General features: G+C 42.3%; 1 protein-coding gene across 2 annotated transcripts in view; it reads right to left on the bottom strand.

The window, feature by feature from the left end:
- Positions 1–1,099: 1,099 nt before the first annotated feature.
- UVRAG (UV radiation resistance associated) overlaps positions 1,100–18,494 on the bottom strand; it is a 327,393-nt gene continuing 309,998 nt past the window's right edge. Inside the window, exons 15-16 of one of the 2 annotated variants that reach the window (XM_054524839.2) lie at positions 8,016–8,093; positions 1,100–3,041 (exon numbers count right to left, since the gene is read on the bottom strand). In XM_054524839.2, the coding sequence (XP_054380814.1) occupies positions 2,339–3,041; positions 8,016–8,093 (781 nt within the window). In that variant the 3' untranslated portion in view covers positions 1,100–2,338. The remainder of the gene's footprint in view (positions 3,042–8,015; positions 8,094–18,494) is intronic. The other variant, XM_002822260.4, reaches the window with a different exon arrangement.

The raw sequence follows: 18,494 nt of genomic DNA, 5'->3' as shown, positions 1-18,494 counted from the left end.
CCAAACTAACTCTACAACTTTGGAAAACGTCGAACAGTTATTCCAGGAGATGGGTAATCCCATAGGTTCTACCCAGGTCATGGCAGAAACTGCAGACATCAAACAAGTTCAAATGAAAACCCCAAACTCCAACTAAACGAACCGAAACCTAAGTGGTGTTTTGAGGCATCACCACCGGGCTGTGTGGGTTGAGGCAAATGGGTAGGCACCTAGCAATCAGCTCTGAGCAGCCCGATGACATTCAAGAGCAGGGCTCCCCGCCATGCGGTGAAAAGCCATAAGCCCAGAATCAACCAGGGAGTCTGCACAGCGGTGGGGGGCACTGATGGGTGGACCCCAGAGTCCAGGCTCTCATGGTTGTGTGGGCCTGAGATGGACACTGTAATCATGAGGAGTCCTGCTCCTTGGTGGTGCCAGGGCCAGGCTGGATGCACTGCAACCCAGTGTACCTACTTTGAGTTTGGTGTGATATTTAAGTCTATCCCACATCTGGGGCAATCATAAGTCCCACGGGGTTGACCTTCCATTCTGCAATCCTAACACTGCCCTTCAGAACCTTTTTTTTTTTTGGTAAATGTTACTTCCCTGGAGGGCCCCGCAGCACGTGCATATCCACGATGCTGTCTCCACCCGCACTGACTCTAAAATGAGCGACAGACAGTACACTGCAGAGAAGCTCCTGCTCTAGGTGAAGGAGCCCCACCTCTTCATGTGGAGGAAGATGGGCTTCTGCAGATCCAGTTAAAGCTTTCAACTGCCTTAGAGTTGGGTTTATTTGTGATGTAGTCATCCTGTGAGTTCTCTACATGGAAAACAACAATGTAGCTATACATTAAACTTGAGCCCAGGAATGCCTGGACACAATATAAAGTGACAATGAGGCCTGTGAGTGAAGCTGTTATGCAGGACAAATGCGGCGACTGGAGTATATACCTGTCAAGTGTTTGTGTTGCTATATACAATATGTAAACTGAATGAAGTCAACAGCCTCCGCTTAGATAGACATGGCTTTTGCTCAGGCTAGTCCTGTCATGATGTGACATATGGAGATGTAGGTTCAAGAGGAATTTCCAAGCTGGGAAAAAAAAATCAGGTCGGGTGAAGTAAACTCAATTTTTATTCTTCTATATAATACATGGATATATGGATAAATTTTCCTTTAAAGAGTTTGCAACCCTGAGGCAATGTCCTTGGGTACATAACGTATAAAGCAACAGCAAATGAAATCTGAATGCAGGAATGACAACTGGACTTCGAAACATAACTTAATATTCATGAAATTGCACACATACCAATAGTATTCTATGTCTCGTCTAGCCTCTTAATCCAACTATCTGAACTGCCTTGCAGTTTGCCTACCAGACACCCTGACTCTCTACATACATTCTGTCATATAAATGCCGACCTTCTGACTGAAATTTAATAAATTAACATGGGATTTACATCAAGGGATTTTTGTCTGGTGAGTGCATTGCCAGAAAGCATGCCTAGTTCCTGACCACAGCATCTGCCCACATAAAAACTTTGGCCCCCACAGGGGATGAGATGGCATCTGACTGCTGTAACCTTGAGGTCCTTGAGGGTCCCTTGGGATCCACCAGAAGCAAGTTTTTCATCTAATCTGAGGGCCATATTAAGGGTATGGCAGAGGAGGGGGAAGGCCATGGCTGGTTAGAAGAGACGGAACGTCACAGCTACTGGGTTACAGAACCAGTGAATCTGATGTCCTGTTTTCAGGACACATGGCCCATCCACAGAGAAGATGGGGTGACAGTAGGGTCTAAAGGTGGACTGTGGTACCCAGGGGCAGGAAGAGGGACAGACAGGCCTGGGTGTAAGGAGACCACTATGCTGCTTCTTCATCTACCTCACAGATGGCCACAGACCTTTCAGTACATGGTGGAAACCTATTTCTGAATATTCCGTTTTCCCAAAGTTTTATAAACCATGGTGAGGGCAAATGCTTATGAGAAACTAAGGGTGAGTTCATTATATTATTTATATATTATCATCTTCCCTCTGAGGATAACATAGAAGGGTAAATAAAAAGCAGACAAACAGCTAAAAGGTGACTTGAGCTGTAAGCTCTTTCAACTAGAGGGTGATTTTTGCTTTAAAATCATCAGGCCTGAAAAGCAAATCTTGAAAGCAAAATCTAACTTTGGCCCACTGGTAACAATGATCCTGAGTCCCTCCTTCATTCCCAAAGTCTGTTTTTCCGAGGAATATCCTCCATTAATATTCATTTTGTGTCATCATTATTACAAAGGGTTAAGTGCAGCTTTCACTTCATTTTAGGCAGAGCTTCTGCCTCAGTCCTACTGTTGACCTGCTCACTTCACTTATCGGAACTCCTGCGTGGCCGGCGGAAGCTGGATACATTTTCATTCAGTGCATAGATCCTTCGGGAGAACTCTTCAAATTCTCCCAGAACTTGTTCGTCACACTCTACTGCCACGGCACTGTCCACTGGGATGCAGTTAAATGCTTCTAGCTGATCGCCTGAGGTGAAACCTGTGGCTTCCAGCCCGATGATTTCTTCTGCTTGCTCCACAGTACAGCAGAGCTCAGCTTCTGAGACTGGGTGGAACTCTCCTGGAAGCTGGACACTGGCGGGCCCGGCCTGCTCGCTGGGTAGGAGAGTGCCATTGACTGTGGCCCGGTGCCCGGAGAGGGCTTCTCCTTGTTCTCGGCTAGGGTGCACATTCGCATGGCCTCCGTTTAAGCTGCCAACTAGATCCTCTCCTTTTTTCTTGTTTTCTTTGGAGAAGTCCAAGGAGGTATCCAAGGAGGAGGATAGAGATGTTGTCTTTCTCTCGGTCTCTCCCACGGAGGGGACGGTGGTCACAGGCTGGGCTAATGCTGAGTTGTAACTGGGAGGAGGGGTTTTGTACTGAAGTCTCTCATTCTCAGAGCTGGCCCGTTTTCGATGTCCTTTGTCTGGTGAAGGGATCCCCCCAGAGAAGCCTACATCTGCACCCCCAAATATGGAGCTTTGTCTCTTAGGAACAGGGATTGCACTGGAGGTGTGATGTCTGTCGCTAGAAGAGAAACAAAAACAAGAAGTTACTTTCGACTTCAGAACTCGGTGTAAGCCTTCTGGATCCAGAGACAGGAAACAGCATACTTAGGTCTGAGCTAATAAAAATAGATAAGAATCAATCTTAGACAATAGTTATTGCAGTGTCTCAACGCAAAAAACAACATGAGGTATGTGGGGGGTCCAACTTTGGGAGCTTCCTTCCAGCAGGATACAGACACACTGCAATATATTTAGAGAAGAGGGCCCAAGGCAGGGCAGGGAACAGAAACCCTGTCCTATGGGGAAGAGGTGAAGTAACTGGAGAGGCTGGATCTAGCAAGAAAAACATGTGAAGGATGTAACTAACTTCATATTTCTGAAGGGCTATCCCATAATCTTATTCTTGTTTTTAGAATTCAATTCAATTCTTATTTTAGCTTAGAAAAGCAGGCATCCTCATCTGGCAGAGAAGTTACATGATTTGCCCATGCTCAGTGAGGCAGTGACGAGGACTTCATGACTAACAACCTTGCCAACACCCAAATGCTAACCACCTTGCATTAGAGAACTGGCAGAGAGAGAGAGAGAGAGAGAGAAAGAGAGAGAGAGAGAGAGAGAGAGTGAGTCAAGGTTACATTTTAAAAATTAAAAAAAATTTTTTGAGGGGTTCCTTTTTTTTTTTTAAAATGAAAAACTAACTTGGGAAATACATTCTTTGATGGGGCTAGCCACACATATGTTTTACAATACTTGGTCTGCAGTGCTGTCTTTTGGGTCTGAGTTTCTTCTCAGGAGGGTATGTTTGGGCCAGCAATAATAATCATTGTTCAGTTATACAAACTTTATAATTTCTGAAGTAATTTCTTATACATCATTTCACTTAGTCTTTACAAAAACCGTATAGAGAAAGCAGGGTAAAGTCTAAAATAATAAATAATAATCAGTTAATGGAAATAGAGTATCTACATCCTGGAAATGATGGCTATGTTATACACTATGCTAGCTCTAGACATTCTTGTATGTGGATGAAACTAGCTTCAATACAACCATATGAACGGATTGGGTCCAGAGGCAGAGGGAGGCACACACAGATCATTTGACTTGTGTGCTTCAGATGAGGAAACACGCATAGAGGGTTAAGTGGCTTGCAGAAGGGCAACCACTAGGCGGGGTAGAGGCAGAACTTGAAACTACACACACCCAACAAATAGTTCCCATATGTGCCTGGCCTTGGGGTAGGGAGACAGATGCAAGACGAGTAGGCCCTTCCTCCAAGGAGCTACCAGTCCTGCAGGAGAAAGACATCCCTCATTATTCAAATAATACATTTTCAAATTACAATAGCAAGAAGTGCCCTAGAAAAGAAAAGAGATCTGGGGGGTTTCTTCCACTTGACAGCCACAAGCCCTGGCCCCAGCTCCCTGCTCTCTCTCCTCTCAGACTGTTTCTGATGCAGGATTATACCTGCAGTCTCAGACACCCAAGCAAGGGTTATTCTTGGGAAGGGGCAACCACACGGCTTCTAATTCTTGGGTCCGTCAGACTTCTCTGCCTGGCTGTGAGTACTGGTGCCAGGAGAGATTTCATAATTAGGGGTGGTCACTGGGGCGCATATAGAACTAGGCAAGTAGACTAGTAAATTACAGTTTTTAGTTCTCAAGAAAAACAAAACAAAACAGAGCAAAATCTGCTGGCCTCGATCTAGGTTTATAGTTAATATGTTGCCAAAACTCACAATAATTGGATAAGCTACACATTTCTGCAAACCTTGTTGTTTTTACTCTACCATTTGCTAACAGTGTCTCTCTTTAAATGATCTTGCAGGCTGACTAGGTACTCAAACCAAAAGAGAACATCAGCACCACCTCAGCCAGTCTACAGACAGTCTATTCTGTACAGACAAGCCAAGCTTTCATTTGCCAGCCCAGCCCACGAGGGGTGGAAGCACCAGGTGAAACAGCCTGGAACACTGAAGGTGACTTGTTGGTGTGTGGCTAGAGCCAGGTGCTTAACCCCTCATGCTGCGACCCTGTGCTGCCATCCTCCCACCCCTACCCCCACCCCAGGCATCCTGCTCTGCTGCTCTGTGGGGCTCCCAGCGGGCTGATAAAAGGCAGGGCATGAGAAACAGGCCTGGGGCACACCCAGCAGTGCTTGCCGCACAAGAGGAACGGGGTGTTTGTAGCCCTCATTGATTTTGAGACGCTCTAAAAGTTCTCAACTTTGTACAACAGAAAAGTAATGAGGTGTGACAACCCCCACTGCCCCACCTCGCCAACTACAATGTGAAGGGAATGACCATTTTCCCGACTGTCAACAATGTTCTGAGCCCCGTGGAAGACGCGCTCCCCACACAGAGCCCTCGAGTGTCCTGTGAGGAAGACAGGCAGGTGGTGGGTCATGTGGTTTGTTCAAGACTGAAGAACCACATCTGAACTAGATTCTGTCTGACTCCAGAGCCCATCCTATCTATTGTGTCCTACATGAGAACATGACATTCAAATTCAAGTAACATTTGCTAAGTGCCAAAGACATAGTACACATCAAGCTAAATGCCTTCTCATTTGCCCACAAACTCTAAGATGGTATGTTATTCCTCTTTTCATGGATAGACTCCAAGGCTTTGAGAGGTGGGAACTTTGGTATTTTCTAACATACTGATTTTGTGACATTCTTCTCCAGTTCCCTTGGATTTGTATGAAAACTCAGGTAATGGTAGTATCAGATTCAAACTGGAAAATCCAAGTACCAGTAAAAGGTTCTCTCTCTTTTTATTTTTTAATTAAAAAAAAATTTTTTTTAGAGACAAAGTCTCACTCTGTTGCTCAGGCTAGAGTATACTGGTGTGATCACAGCTCACTGCAGCCTCAACTCCTGGCCTTAAGGGATCCTCCCACCTCAGTCTCCCAAGTAGCTGGGACTACAGGTGTGTGCCACCATGCCCGGCTCATGTTTTTTATTTTTTATTTTTTTTTAGAGACAGGATCTCATCATCTTGCACACACTGGTCTCAAACTCCTGGGCTCAAGTGATCCTCTTGCCTTGGCATCCCAAAATATTGGGATTACAGGTGAGAGCCACAGGTCCCAGCCAAAATGTTCTCTCTTAAGAATGGTAAGTAAATTAGTTATTTTTGGAGAGATAATAAAGAAGTCTATATATCTAAGGTTTACCTTTTTATCACTACATTTTTTCCCTCCATTTTTAGTTCTATGAGATTAAACCTTTCAAAAATTTTTATTACAGCTTTTCTTACCATCTTAAAAAAGTTGAACAAGAAAAGGCATTTTCTCGATGCCTCTGGGCCACTGATATGAACATTACTGAGCGATGACACAATAAGGGGACTACAGGATGTTCAGTGGCATCTGTTCTGTAGGACGCAGGTCTGGAGGTAAGTCTGGCACGGGTTCTTTGAGTCCCCTCTGGTGCTGGGGGTGGTTGAGTCAGTGCCCCTGCCCGCAGTGGCTACTATACCCTTTTCTTAGTTTGCTGTGTTCTTGTAAAGCAGATGTCCTGAAAATTGTGTGCAAAGTATGAGTAAACAGGATTTGCGTGGCAGGCCAGGAGCTGTCCTGGGCATAATATGCTGTATTTATTATATGAGTTTGGTAACATTAGTTTTAGCTGTTGAGAATTGATTTTTTTATTACTTCCAGGATCCCAGCTACATTCCAGATTTTTAAGATAGCCAAGCTCCAAACAGTTGAAGTATCAAATGATAACATTAAACACACATGTATTTTTAATTATTACAATAGTTTTACAGAAAACTAAAAATATGTTAACTATATTAAAAAAAAAAACTCACAAGTCTATTACCCATCAAATAACTGCTATTAATTTTGGGTATTTTCCTTTCAGACTTTGATTTTAAATATGTGTGTTTAATTTTTAAAGAAACCCTATGGGCCAGGTGTGGCGGCTCACACCTGTGATCCCAGCACTTTGGGAGGCCAAGGTGGGAGGACTGCTTGAACCCAGGAGTTTGGGACCAGCCTGGGCCACATAGGGAGACAGGGAGACCCTGTCTCTACAAAAAATTAAAAAATTAGCTGGGTATGGCGGTGAGCGCCTGTAGTCCCAGCAACTGTGGGCTGAGGTGGGAGGACTGCGTGAGCCTGGGTTGCAGTGAGCTGTGATCACGCCACTGCACTTTAGCCTGGGCAACACAGCAAGACCCTGTCTCAAAAAAAAAAAAAAAAAAGGAAACAAGAAAGAAATACTAAAGCTGTGTTTCTGGTATATACAGAATGCTACATCCTGCTGTTGGATGCTATTAAAACCTCCTGGTAAGCAGAATTCTAAATGGCTGCTTCACTGAATGGACTATCATAATTTACTTAATTATTCCCTTACTTTTGTAGATTTAGGATGTTTCTGAACCTTTACTATTAAAAAACAAACTGCTGTGAGCATCTCGTATAAAAATATAATGCATAGATTTTTAATAAAATAATTTTGATTTTATATTTAATGGCAGGTTTTCAGAAAGACCCTTCATTCATATTTTAGTATAAGGTAAGGAAATAAAACAGTATTTTTATCTCTACTCTTGCCTAAAGAGAGAAAGGTAGGAATTAAAAAGGCAAATAATAGTTCAAAACAGAATATTCAGGAGGTTTCAAGATTCTCTGATTACAGTCTGGCTTCATGACTATTTCATCTAGATGAACAGGTTGAAACTCACAGATTTACTAATTATATGACCAATTTTTAAAGGCTGTTGACAATTTACTCATCATATGCAATTAGTACATTATTTATATTGTGATGAAAAACTTACAGGGAGCCTCTACCCTTAGACAACCAAAAGCAAAAATGTGTGTGTTTTGGGAGGAGTGGACATATTAGGAAACACGGTAGCTTTTCTTTATTCTCTGCTCCCACCAAGGGGCCCTGTGTGTTCGGAGGCACTAGAATTGCGGGTGCAGAGCCTGAGGTTCAAGCAACTGGACCGAGTCTACCAGTTCACTGCACACATTCTCCTCACCAGCCAGTTCCCATAAGTGGCTGTCTCTTCCAGCTGGGCTTAGCTCCAAACTGGAAACATGACATCTGGGGTTTAATGCTGCTATTAAAAGGAATTTATTAAAAAACAACAACCCAAAGATATCATAATTGCAAATTTACTAGGCTATGGTTTAGTGAAACACAGTGTAGCTTGTTGAATAACTGAACCACACCAGGGACTGTTAATTACTTAATAAACCTTTTGCCATAAGTAAAAAAGTATTTCCTGGGGTCACAAACAATGGCACGATGAGGGAGAAGCCAAGTGGCCTGGAGTTTAGATGTCAAGGACAGTCTAGCTTCAGTTTGGCTTCCTCGGATCAAGTTTTCTCTGAGCTCTCTAAATTAAGATGATTAATTTGTTTCTCATTCTGTGAGTCCTTATATATTGCAATCAACTATCTTTTCTTATCTCTTCAGCTCTAGAGACAGTGGCGACATGAAGGACTGTTCAAAGACCTGGATTCTACTCTTAGCTCTGCCACTATGATCCCACCTATATGGAGTTACAACTTAAGGTCACATTCGTTTATTAGTTATATCAGTGGTCCTCAATCTTTTTGGCACCAGGTACTCGTTTTGTGGAAGACAATTTTCTTATGGATTTGGGGGCGGGGATATGAAACTTCCACCTCAGATCATCAGGCGTTAGTTAGATTCTCATAAGGAGCACACAACCTAGATCCCTCACATGTACAATTCACAACAGGATTCATGCTCCTATGAGAGTCTAATACCATGGCTGATCTGGTGGGAGGCGGAGCTCAGGGGGTAATGCTCGCTCACCCCCCATCGCCTCCTGCTGTGCAGCCTGGTTCTTAACAGGCCACAGACGGGTAAAAGTCTGTAGCCCGGGGGTTGGGCACCCCTGAGTTATATGACTGTGGGCATATTTAATGACTATTTATAAAACAGATCGACTACAGTAAGTAATAAATAAAATAATGTGGTTAAAATCGTTGGCAGGATGCCTGGCATAGACACTAGTGTCAGTAGTAGTTGTAATTGTGGTTGCTGTCATTATGATTCATTTCAGTAGGCTTCAAATTCCAAGTATTATTCTCATTTTACAGAAGGCGCAACTGAGACTCAGACATATTCATGTCTTGCACAGGAACACAGGGTAATAGGTAGAAGAAGGACTGGAATCTAGATCTCCTTCCCTTTACTGTTTCTCTTATACAGCATACTGTTTCAAGCAGGAACAAACAAAACTCCTGCCACCTACCTTCCCACACCTCCACTTCTGTACATCAGGGAGCTAGCTACAAGAAGGAAATAAAGAAGTACAGTGCCGGGCGTGGTGGCTTATGTCTGTAGTCCCAGCACTTTGGGAGGCTGAGGTGGGAGAATCACTTGAGCCCCGGAGGTTGAGCTTGCAGTGAGCTATGATCATGCTACTGCATTCCAGCTTGGATGAAGGTAAGATCCCCCAACCCACCAAAAAAAAAAAAAAAAAAAAAAGGGCCGGGCGTAGTGACTTATGCCTGTAATCCCAGCACTTTGGGAGGCCAAGGTGGGTGGATCACCTGAGGTCAGGAGTTCGAGATCAGCCTGACCAATGTGGCAAAACCCCATCTCTACTAAAAATACAAAAATTAGCCTGGCGTAGTGGTGGGCACCTGTAATCCCAGCTGCATGGGAGGCTGAGGCAGGAGAGCAGGAGAATCTCTTGAACCCAGGAGGTGGAGGTTGCAGTGAACCGAGATTGCAGTACTGCACTCCAGCCTGGGCAACAGAGTGAGACTCCATCTCAAAAAAAAAAAAAAAAAGAAAAGAAAAAAAGAAAAAAAACGTATAAAAGAGATTTGGAGAAAAAGACCCAAATCAATCAACAGATTTAATCTGTTAAATGTGAAACACAATCTTAGGTTTTTTTCTTTTTTTCTTGGGGACATGAGGTGGGGAAAGCTTTGAATAAAGTCAAAATGCTCAAAATTCCTGTTTTCATGACCTACCTACTGCTTAGGGACTAGAAGAACTTCCCAGAATCCTTTGAGGTACATTCCAATTGTCCCCAAACCCCTGATGCATCCTTGTTCTGCCTGAATTTAGCTTCAGGAAGAGATAATTTTTTTAAGAGGAAGAAATTCTCTATTTCTCTGACCAAAATGAAGAAGACCATATTCAGCACTTTTATAATCATTATATAAATACCTTGTCATACAAATACCTTGCCATGAAGCCAACCCAGGAACTGGTAGAGCCCAGTTTCCTCTACTCCACCATCCTTGCCCCATCATTTCCCTCTGCTCTTCCTCTTGCTTTTACTGCCTGAAGCTATAGCCTCCTTTTACAGAAAAGAGATTGGGAAAGAGAAAACAAGTTAAGAAAGCACCAGTCCAAAATGTGATTCCCATTTCCACATCTCCCATAGGTAATATTCCAGAGCTCCACATGTAGCTCCATTGTTAGGAAACACGAGACACTGATGATGCACTTCACTGCTCCCAACCTAGGTTTCCTCTTCTGTAAAATGGTTATAGCTACCAATAGTTACTGCAGTAAGGATTAAATGAGATATACAAGTAAAATTCCTAGTACAATGAATAAGTACCCAATAAATTATTAATAATAATAAAACGGCAACTAAAATTTATAAAGTGCTATGGATTAAGCACTCCGTTAACAGCTTTATACATGGTCTCATTTAATCCTTATGGCATCTCTATGAAGTATTACGAACATCATCCTCATTTTACAGATGAAAAAACTGAAGCACAGAGGTTAGGTAACTTGACCAAGGTCATGAAGCCACTAGGTAGAAAGATGTGATTTAACCAAGCCGGTCTACCTAATTGTTAATTTCCTTCTCTCTCCCCGTCCCTAGGATCTTAAGTTTTTTGTTGTCACCAAAACATCTACATTTGATCTCTACTTCTATTTGAGGATGGGGTGAGAATGAGAATAATTTTTAGGTTAAGTGGATTGGTATATTTTCCTTCTCCTCTCTTCCTGCCTACATTAAGTTTGTGTTGCTCTTTTGACTTTCTAAGACTTATTATACTGTTAGGCATTCTAAGCATCAGCTATGAGCAGAAATAAATTCTGCCACGAACTGATGTAAATGTGGAAACTTATGGGAAAAATGAAATAAAGAAAGCATGTAAAGATTTACCACATCAAGAGAGTTCTTGAAGCTGGGGTGAGGCTTTAACAATTTGAAACACTTTTTTTTTCCTAATTCTCTTTCAGATTCACTTGTACTTGTTTTATCTGTCTACAACCAGGTCCCACACTGTAAGGTATGAGGACAGAGTACAACTCACAGTCTCAAATATGTGTCTTTCCCTCCCTACAAAATGTTTCCTCTGAGGGACATTACTAGATCACAGCTGGTCAAAATACTAAATCTTGATTGTCTGGCTCCCGGCCAAAATCTACAGCTACAACTCAGTGGAATAAGAATATTTAAAAAGAAAAAAAAACTTTTAAACAACATTTGATCTTCTTCTTTCTCCCCCCTTGTAGCAATCTATGACCTCATGGCAGTGAGACCTCTACATGGAGGTGTTTAAGTTGGTTTACGGCCACTAGAAATGTTTGAAGCTCTAGGTACTACTCTGCGCCAATATCATGTCAACTGTGTTAAAAAGCAATAATAGTTTCTCACCTTCTTAAAGATTACTGCTTAAATAATGCAGAGCAACGACAGGCTTGCACAGAGTGCCAAAAGCAGGTTGCCAACGCAAAGCTGAGGTAGAATTACGTCTTTTGGCAGCTAAGAAATTATGACATAAAGTTACTTTTTTCAAAAAAACAACCTTCGTAAATTAAGCTACTATCCTTTTTTCAAAATTCAGCAAAGGTTGGGATTTATCCTTCTTCTTTCCCTCTCTCAGATCAAGTAGGAGCTCAGAACCTCCTTCAGGGAAAGCCAAATTTAACAGCTAGATCTTATCTCCCAGGAGGTAGCTGGGGGTTAATAGTTTTAAGCATGCATTCTCCAGACCACAGGCAAGCAATCCAAAGGCCTCTCACCATTACCAGATAAGTGTAAGTACTTAATCTTTGCCCTGGATGTTAACAAAAACACGAAACAAAATAAAAATAGAAACAATATTGGGCCAAAAGCACAGGCTGAAATCTGTGCCAATGGTCACTTTTCCCCCGGGGCTTCGCTTGGAAGGTTCCCTACCAAAGTCTGTCTAAATAAAAACAGAGTATAAAAAGGTATAACTGAACAAGGCAGCCTTTGGATTTTATTTAAACTGAGTAGTGATGGAAAGATGAATTGGTGAAAGAGAAAGTTCCACAGGCAAAAGACAAAATAAGCAAGCTGAAGAAATCCAGTTCACTAGGCTTTGTGATGTGAGGTCTTGGCCATCAGGCCTCCATGGCCCAGCTTGGGCCAGTGGACAGAGGACGAGGGGGTGCCTATTGCCGAGAGCCCATCTGGAGGCCAGCTCAGGCTGAGCTCCACGGGATCAGGGAATACACAGTGATCCTCCAGGGAGACAAACAGAGGTCCTGGGAGGGGTCAAGTCAACCACTTCACTCATCAGCTTTCACTTTAAGAAATCATCATACAAATTAATGTAGTAAAATCACAGTCAGGCAACCAACATTATGAGGACTGTAAAATGGTCTGTAGAAACAGACATAGCCCATCTTGATGTCATTTATATAGCGCTTAAGTAACATCCTACACGAGAACATGGAAAGAACAGGAAAGAGATGCCAGGAATGATACCTGGGGACCCCTCGGAGTATCTGGACAACACTTGAGACTTGGGAATAATAAACCGTTTATGCTGAAAACCAGGGAAAAAAATGAAAAAAAAACCCTCTACCTTTGCCAGGGAAACCAGAGGAACAACAATCTCACAGAACCCAGCCCCCAGAAGGAACTCGATAGGGAAATTAAAACCCTGGTCAGAGAATGCTTTCAGAGTTTAAAAACTAGACTTGGAAGGGAGCTAAAGGATGCGTTAGACTCCCAGGGCCAATGACAGAATCTGTGAGATGAAGTCTTTGAAAGATACTCCTAACACTGACCTACCATCAGCTCTCTAATAAACTCTCACATGAACCAAACTGTGAGGGTTTAGTTGTTTGTTATTTTAAAAGAAAAATGGATAGCTCTGCCACCATTTTCAGAGATGCTGGAGGCCTTGGGCAGAAGTGCTTGAGTTACAATTTACCGCCATTTAATTACTGTTTAGTAAGAGACTGGGACTCTAGAGATGACATCTTGGTAACCTTATCTTTTGTAGTCCCCTATACTCCTAAAGGAGGCAGAGTATACAACAAATTAATTGATTTACCCCCTTATTCAAATACATATTGAGTATCTACTATACACGAGGCGCTGCACTAGACTCTGGGGCTATAATAATTGGAAAAAAGCCATGGTTCATGTTTTCATGGAATTTATTGTCTAGTGAGAGAGGACAGACAAGTATCACAGAATCACATACATCAATGTCAAACAACCACCTCTGACCCATGCTATGCAGTAGAGGACACGGGCTCAAAGAGCTTGTAGCAGAGATCTGACCCAGACAAAAAAGGCCAAGATTAGAAGGGCTAGTAGAGTTCTTTACCAGGTAAAGAATGGGTTGGTGGGGAAACTATCTTCCAGGTAGCAGGAACAGCATTTGCTAAGACCTTTTGTCAAGAAAGATAACAATGTTTGAGGACCCAAAAGGTCAATGAGTGAAGAGTTCTATGGTAGAAGATAAAACTGAGGAGGAAAACAAAGTCTGGACCATGCAGAAGCCACAAGCCATGTTTAGAACTTTCAGGCAAAGGAGAGAGAGAGAGCGAGACAGAGTGTGAGAGTGAGTGTGTGTGTGTCAGAGGTGGAAAGAGAGAGAGAGAGAGACATTTATACTTTGGAAAGTGCACTCTGGCTGCAGTAGGAGAGCAGAATGGAGGGGCCCAGAGTGAATGGTGGGAGACTGCAGGCTGTGCAGTAGTACAGGTGAAAGGTAATGGAGGCGTGGATCAGAAAGGAAATGTACAGACATAGACAAATAGAAATAGCAGGAGAAATTGGCAGGAGTTGCCAGAGTTGGATATAAGGGTGAGGAAGAAAAGGAGGAACCAAGGTTTTTGCCTGGCTTCCTGGCTAGTGTAAAAGAATGAAACGTGGTTTCATTTGCAGAAAGCAAAGAGCTTATCGTGACTGGGATGGAAGACTGGTAGAAAAACGCATGGGCACTTAGAATGTGCTGTGAAAATGTACAGGAGGCAATTTCTGATATAGGAACTTATCTCCACTTAGAATAAAGTGAGAGAAAAAAGGGCCTAGGACTGAGCCTTTAGGAGCTCCAGCTTTTCGTGATGAGGTAGAGGAAGAGGAGACTCCAAATGAGATAAGAAGGAGCATTCAGAGAGGAATGAAGAAAACCAGGAGAAGGCTGTAATAACAAGATTCCTCTTCTGAAATCACCAGATGCTAAATGATCCCTTGTGTAAAATACTTTATTCTTAACATAGTTATAGGAGAGGTTGTCCATGTAATGGTTAAAGCAGGACTTCTAAAACTGCTCTGCCTGGGCTCAAATCTTAGCTCTTCCACTTGATGGCTGTGTCACACTAAGTTATTTAACCCCTCAGTTCCTCAGTTTCCTTATTTCTAAGATGGGAGAGGTTAGTAGGTTCTAATTCACAGGGCTGTGTGAGGATTAAATGAGTTAACTGAATACTATGTTCAAAGTGCTTTGGAAGAGTGCCTGGTTTGCAGTAATAGTCACTTGATATTAGCTATAATGATATTAACTATTATTATACATTGCTATCCATTAAGAGAAGAATTATAGAATAAACATCATATAAAATGATATTTAAATTCTAAAATTAAAACACAAGGCATTTCCTCAGATGGATTCAGAGGCTAAAACAAAACAAAACAAAACAAAACAAAACACAGGGAATTATATCTAAATCGAGCTTAAACCCAAAGGTCACAGCTGGGCGGGGTGGCTCATGCCTGCAGTCCCAGCACTTTGGGAGGCAGAGGTGGGGGGAATCACTTGGGCCCAGGAGTTCGAGGTTGCAGTGAGCTATGATGGCGCCACTGCACTCCAGCCTGAGCAACAGAGCGAGACACTGTCTCAAAACAAACAAACAAACAAAAAACACCTCCCATGCCTGGCACCCAAGGTCATACTGAAACAGCCAGTGCTCATTTCTAATGTTGCCGACACTTACCAGCTTTTGATGGGCAAAGACCATATTGCTAAGCCTTCTTGAAACTTAGTACAGTGCATTCGATCCAGAAGGATACTTATTTACTGACACTTATCCACATATGCTAAAGCAGTGGCCCCCAACCTTTTTGGTACCAGGGACCGGTTTCATGGAAGACAATTTTTCCATGGGCAGTGGGCAGGGGGCTGGTTTCAGGATGAAACTATTCCATCTCAGATTATCAGGCATTAGCTTCTCACAAGGAGCACACAACCTAGATCCCCCGCATGAGCAGTTCACAGTAGGGTTTGCGCTTCTATGAGAATCTAACGCTGCTGCTGATCTGACAGGAGGCGGAGCTCAGGGATAACACCCGCTCGCCCTCTACTCACCTCCCGCTGTGAGGCCTGGTTCCTAACAGGACATGGACTACATGGCTGAGGGGTGGGGACCCCAGTGCTAATGAATGCCTACTGAAAAGCACTGCTTTTTTAGTGTGCCTATCTCAGTGGCTTTTGTACTAATTCCCTCTTCAATTCATTTAAGTATGCCCATCTTCTAAAACCCAATTCAAGTCCTCTTTTTTTTTTTTTTTTTTTTTTTTTGAGATGGAGTCTCGCTCTTTTTGCCCAGGCTTGAGTGCAGTGGTGCAATCTTGGGTCACTGCAACCTCTGCCTCCCATGTTCAAGTGATTCTTGTGCCTCAGCCTCCCGAGTAGCTGGGATTACAGGCACACACTACCACGTCCGGCTAATTTTTGTATTTTTAGTACAGTTGGGGTTTCGCCATGTTGGTCAGGCTGGTCTTGAACTCCTGACCTCAAGTGATCCGCCCACCTTGGCCTCCCAAAGTGCTGGGATTACAGGTGTGAGCCACCACACCAGGCCTCATTCATTCATCTTTTTTTGAGACGGAGTTTTGCTCTTGTTGCCCAGGCTGGAGTGCAATGGCACAGTCTCGGCTCACTGCAACCTCTACCTCCTGGGTTCAAGCGATTCAAGTAGCTTGGATTACAGGTGTGTGCCACCACGCCTGGCTAATTTTTTGTATTAATAGAGACGGGTTTTCACCATGTTGGTCAGCTGGTCTCGAACTCCTGACCTCAGGTGATCCACCCACCTCGGCCTCCCAAAGTGCTGGGATTATAGGCGTGAGCCACCGTGCCCGGCCCTCATTCATTCTTTAACTTATTTCTTTAACTCCTTCATTCTGTCTTCTTTAACCATGCCAATCTAAGTGATCTCTTTGAACTCTGAAGGTAGTACTTATTATTTTACCATCCAACTGATGCTTAATGTGATCACTTGCATTTTCAACACATATTTCAGACATTACTGAAATCCACTTTCATTGCCTGACAGTTTCGAGGCTCTGGAAATAAAGAGATGTATAAAATAAGATTCCTATCATTAAAGAGTTCCCATTCTAGTAGAGAAGACAGAGAGTAAACCAATAACCAGAACACCATGGTGCTTTGAATACAATACACACTTTGTATATTACAATGAAGAAGGGAATCAGTAATCAGTGGGAAGACTCATCAGAGGAGGTTATATCTGATTGGCACCTTGAAGGATAAGTGGAAGCTAACCAGGCAGTGTACGTGTGTGTTGGGGGCGGGGTAGAGCAAGAAATGAAGGGAAGGGCATTTAAGGCAGAATAAAATACGGTATTTGCGTGCAGTCCAACTGTGGAGCCAAGACTTGTAAACAGCATATGGGAGGGATCTAGTCTTTATTTCTGGAAACCCACTCTTCTGCTTTCCAATATAACTTAGTACAGAGCACACAGATATTCAGTGAATATACTTGTTTTATGTATAAATGAATTTAATTAGTTGTGTGCAAAAGGAAAGATTTAGGTGATGCTTTTTGGCAATGTGTTGAGAAAAACAGAACTGCCTCAATATATTGTTATAGTAAATCTAAATGATGAAATACCATGTAGCCATTAAAAATGATGCTAAGAAGTTTTAAAGGGCATTGATAAAATACTTAAGAAATTACGTTATACAAAAAAGCTGTAAGGACTGTGCTGTCCACCATAACCACTAGGAACTGGTTGCTGGAACTTGAAATGTGGTTAGTCTGACTTGAGGTGTGCTGTAAGTGTAAACTGGATTTAGAAGGCTTAGTAGGAAAAAAGAGAATGTAAAATATTTATTAGTAATCTTTAAAATGTTGATTACATGTCTACAAGATATTTTGGATATATAACTTAGATTTTATTTGAATTAAATAAAATATATTATTAAAATTAGCTTACCTGTTTATTTTTAGCTTTTTAAAAATGTGACTGCCAGAATATTTAAATTTATATGTATGGCTCATATTATATTTCTATTGAAAAGTGTTGGTACAGATGGTAAGATCTGGATTAGAAAAGAAATACAAGGAAAACTAATACAATAGTGATTTTTTTGTGCCTGAAATATGGGGCTATTGTTTCCCTTCTGTATATTTCTACAACTTCCAAATTTTATTCATTGAGCACATACTATTTTATAATCAAAAGGAGTAAATAGAAATAAAGAAGACCCAAGTAAAAACAATGGGAAAAGAGATCTCAATTTGGTTCAGAGACTTGGCTGCTGGAGTTGGGGAGAGGCGGTGCCAGGATACCCAAGTGCCTTTCTGTCGCCAGTGGAGGGTTAGTGCACAAAGGATGTTGGCCAGCTGTTCTCCATCCTGACTGGAGGCAGAAAAAAGTGGAAATGGGTGTTAACCGCAGGAGGGGGCCTGTAAGTTAAATATAGGGAAGAATTTCCTGAAGTGAGGGTGTTTAAACTCTGGAATGAGTTATGGAAGAAGCCTGGTCCCCTAAGGTCTTTTAAAATACTACAGATACCCATATGCCTTGTGTGTTCCTGTCTAGAGGCAAGGAGGTGACTCATCAAGGTTCTTCTGAAACAGCTATCTTAGAGAAAATAACTCCAATAAAACTTTCTTTTTCACTTATTTTTGACTAGGCTTAACTTTTCTTATTAGGGGTGCCGGCCTGCAAGAAATGCTCTCAAAGGCAAGCCTATCTGATACAGCTACCTTAAGTAGGACTCTTGAGACTTCAAAGACAATGTTATTTGATCTAAATTTAAAAACCAACGTCAGCTAGACAACATGTTTTTCACTTCCCTAGAGGGTCATCTGCCAGATTTCAGTTCTGAATTCAGCATAAGGATGATGGACAGAAAGGAAGAGAGTAGATCTGTTTCTAAAAAGTGAGGCTTTGTAAAGATTTAAATACTGGATACTGCCTCATTTTCAAGAGTAAGTGGTTCAGTGTAAAAGCAGAACTACCATATCATTACTCGATTTTAAGGGA

The sequence above is a fragment of the Pongo abelii genome, chromosome 9 (genome assembly GCF_028885655.2).
Source record: "Pongo abelii isolate AG06213 chromosome 9, NHGRI_mPonAbe1-v2.0_pri, whole genome shotgun sequence".
NCBI classification, from domain to species: Eukaryota; Metazoa; Chordata; class Mammalia; order Primates; family Hominidae; genus Pongo; species Pongo abelii.
Note: the sequence above shows the minus strand (reverse complement) of the source record. Positions and strands in the feature narration are given on the sequence as shown.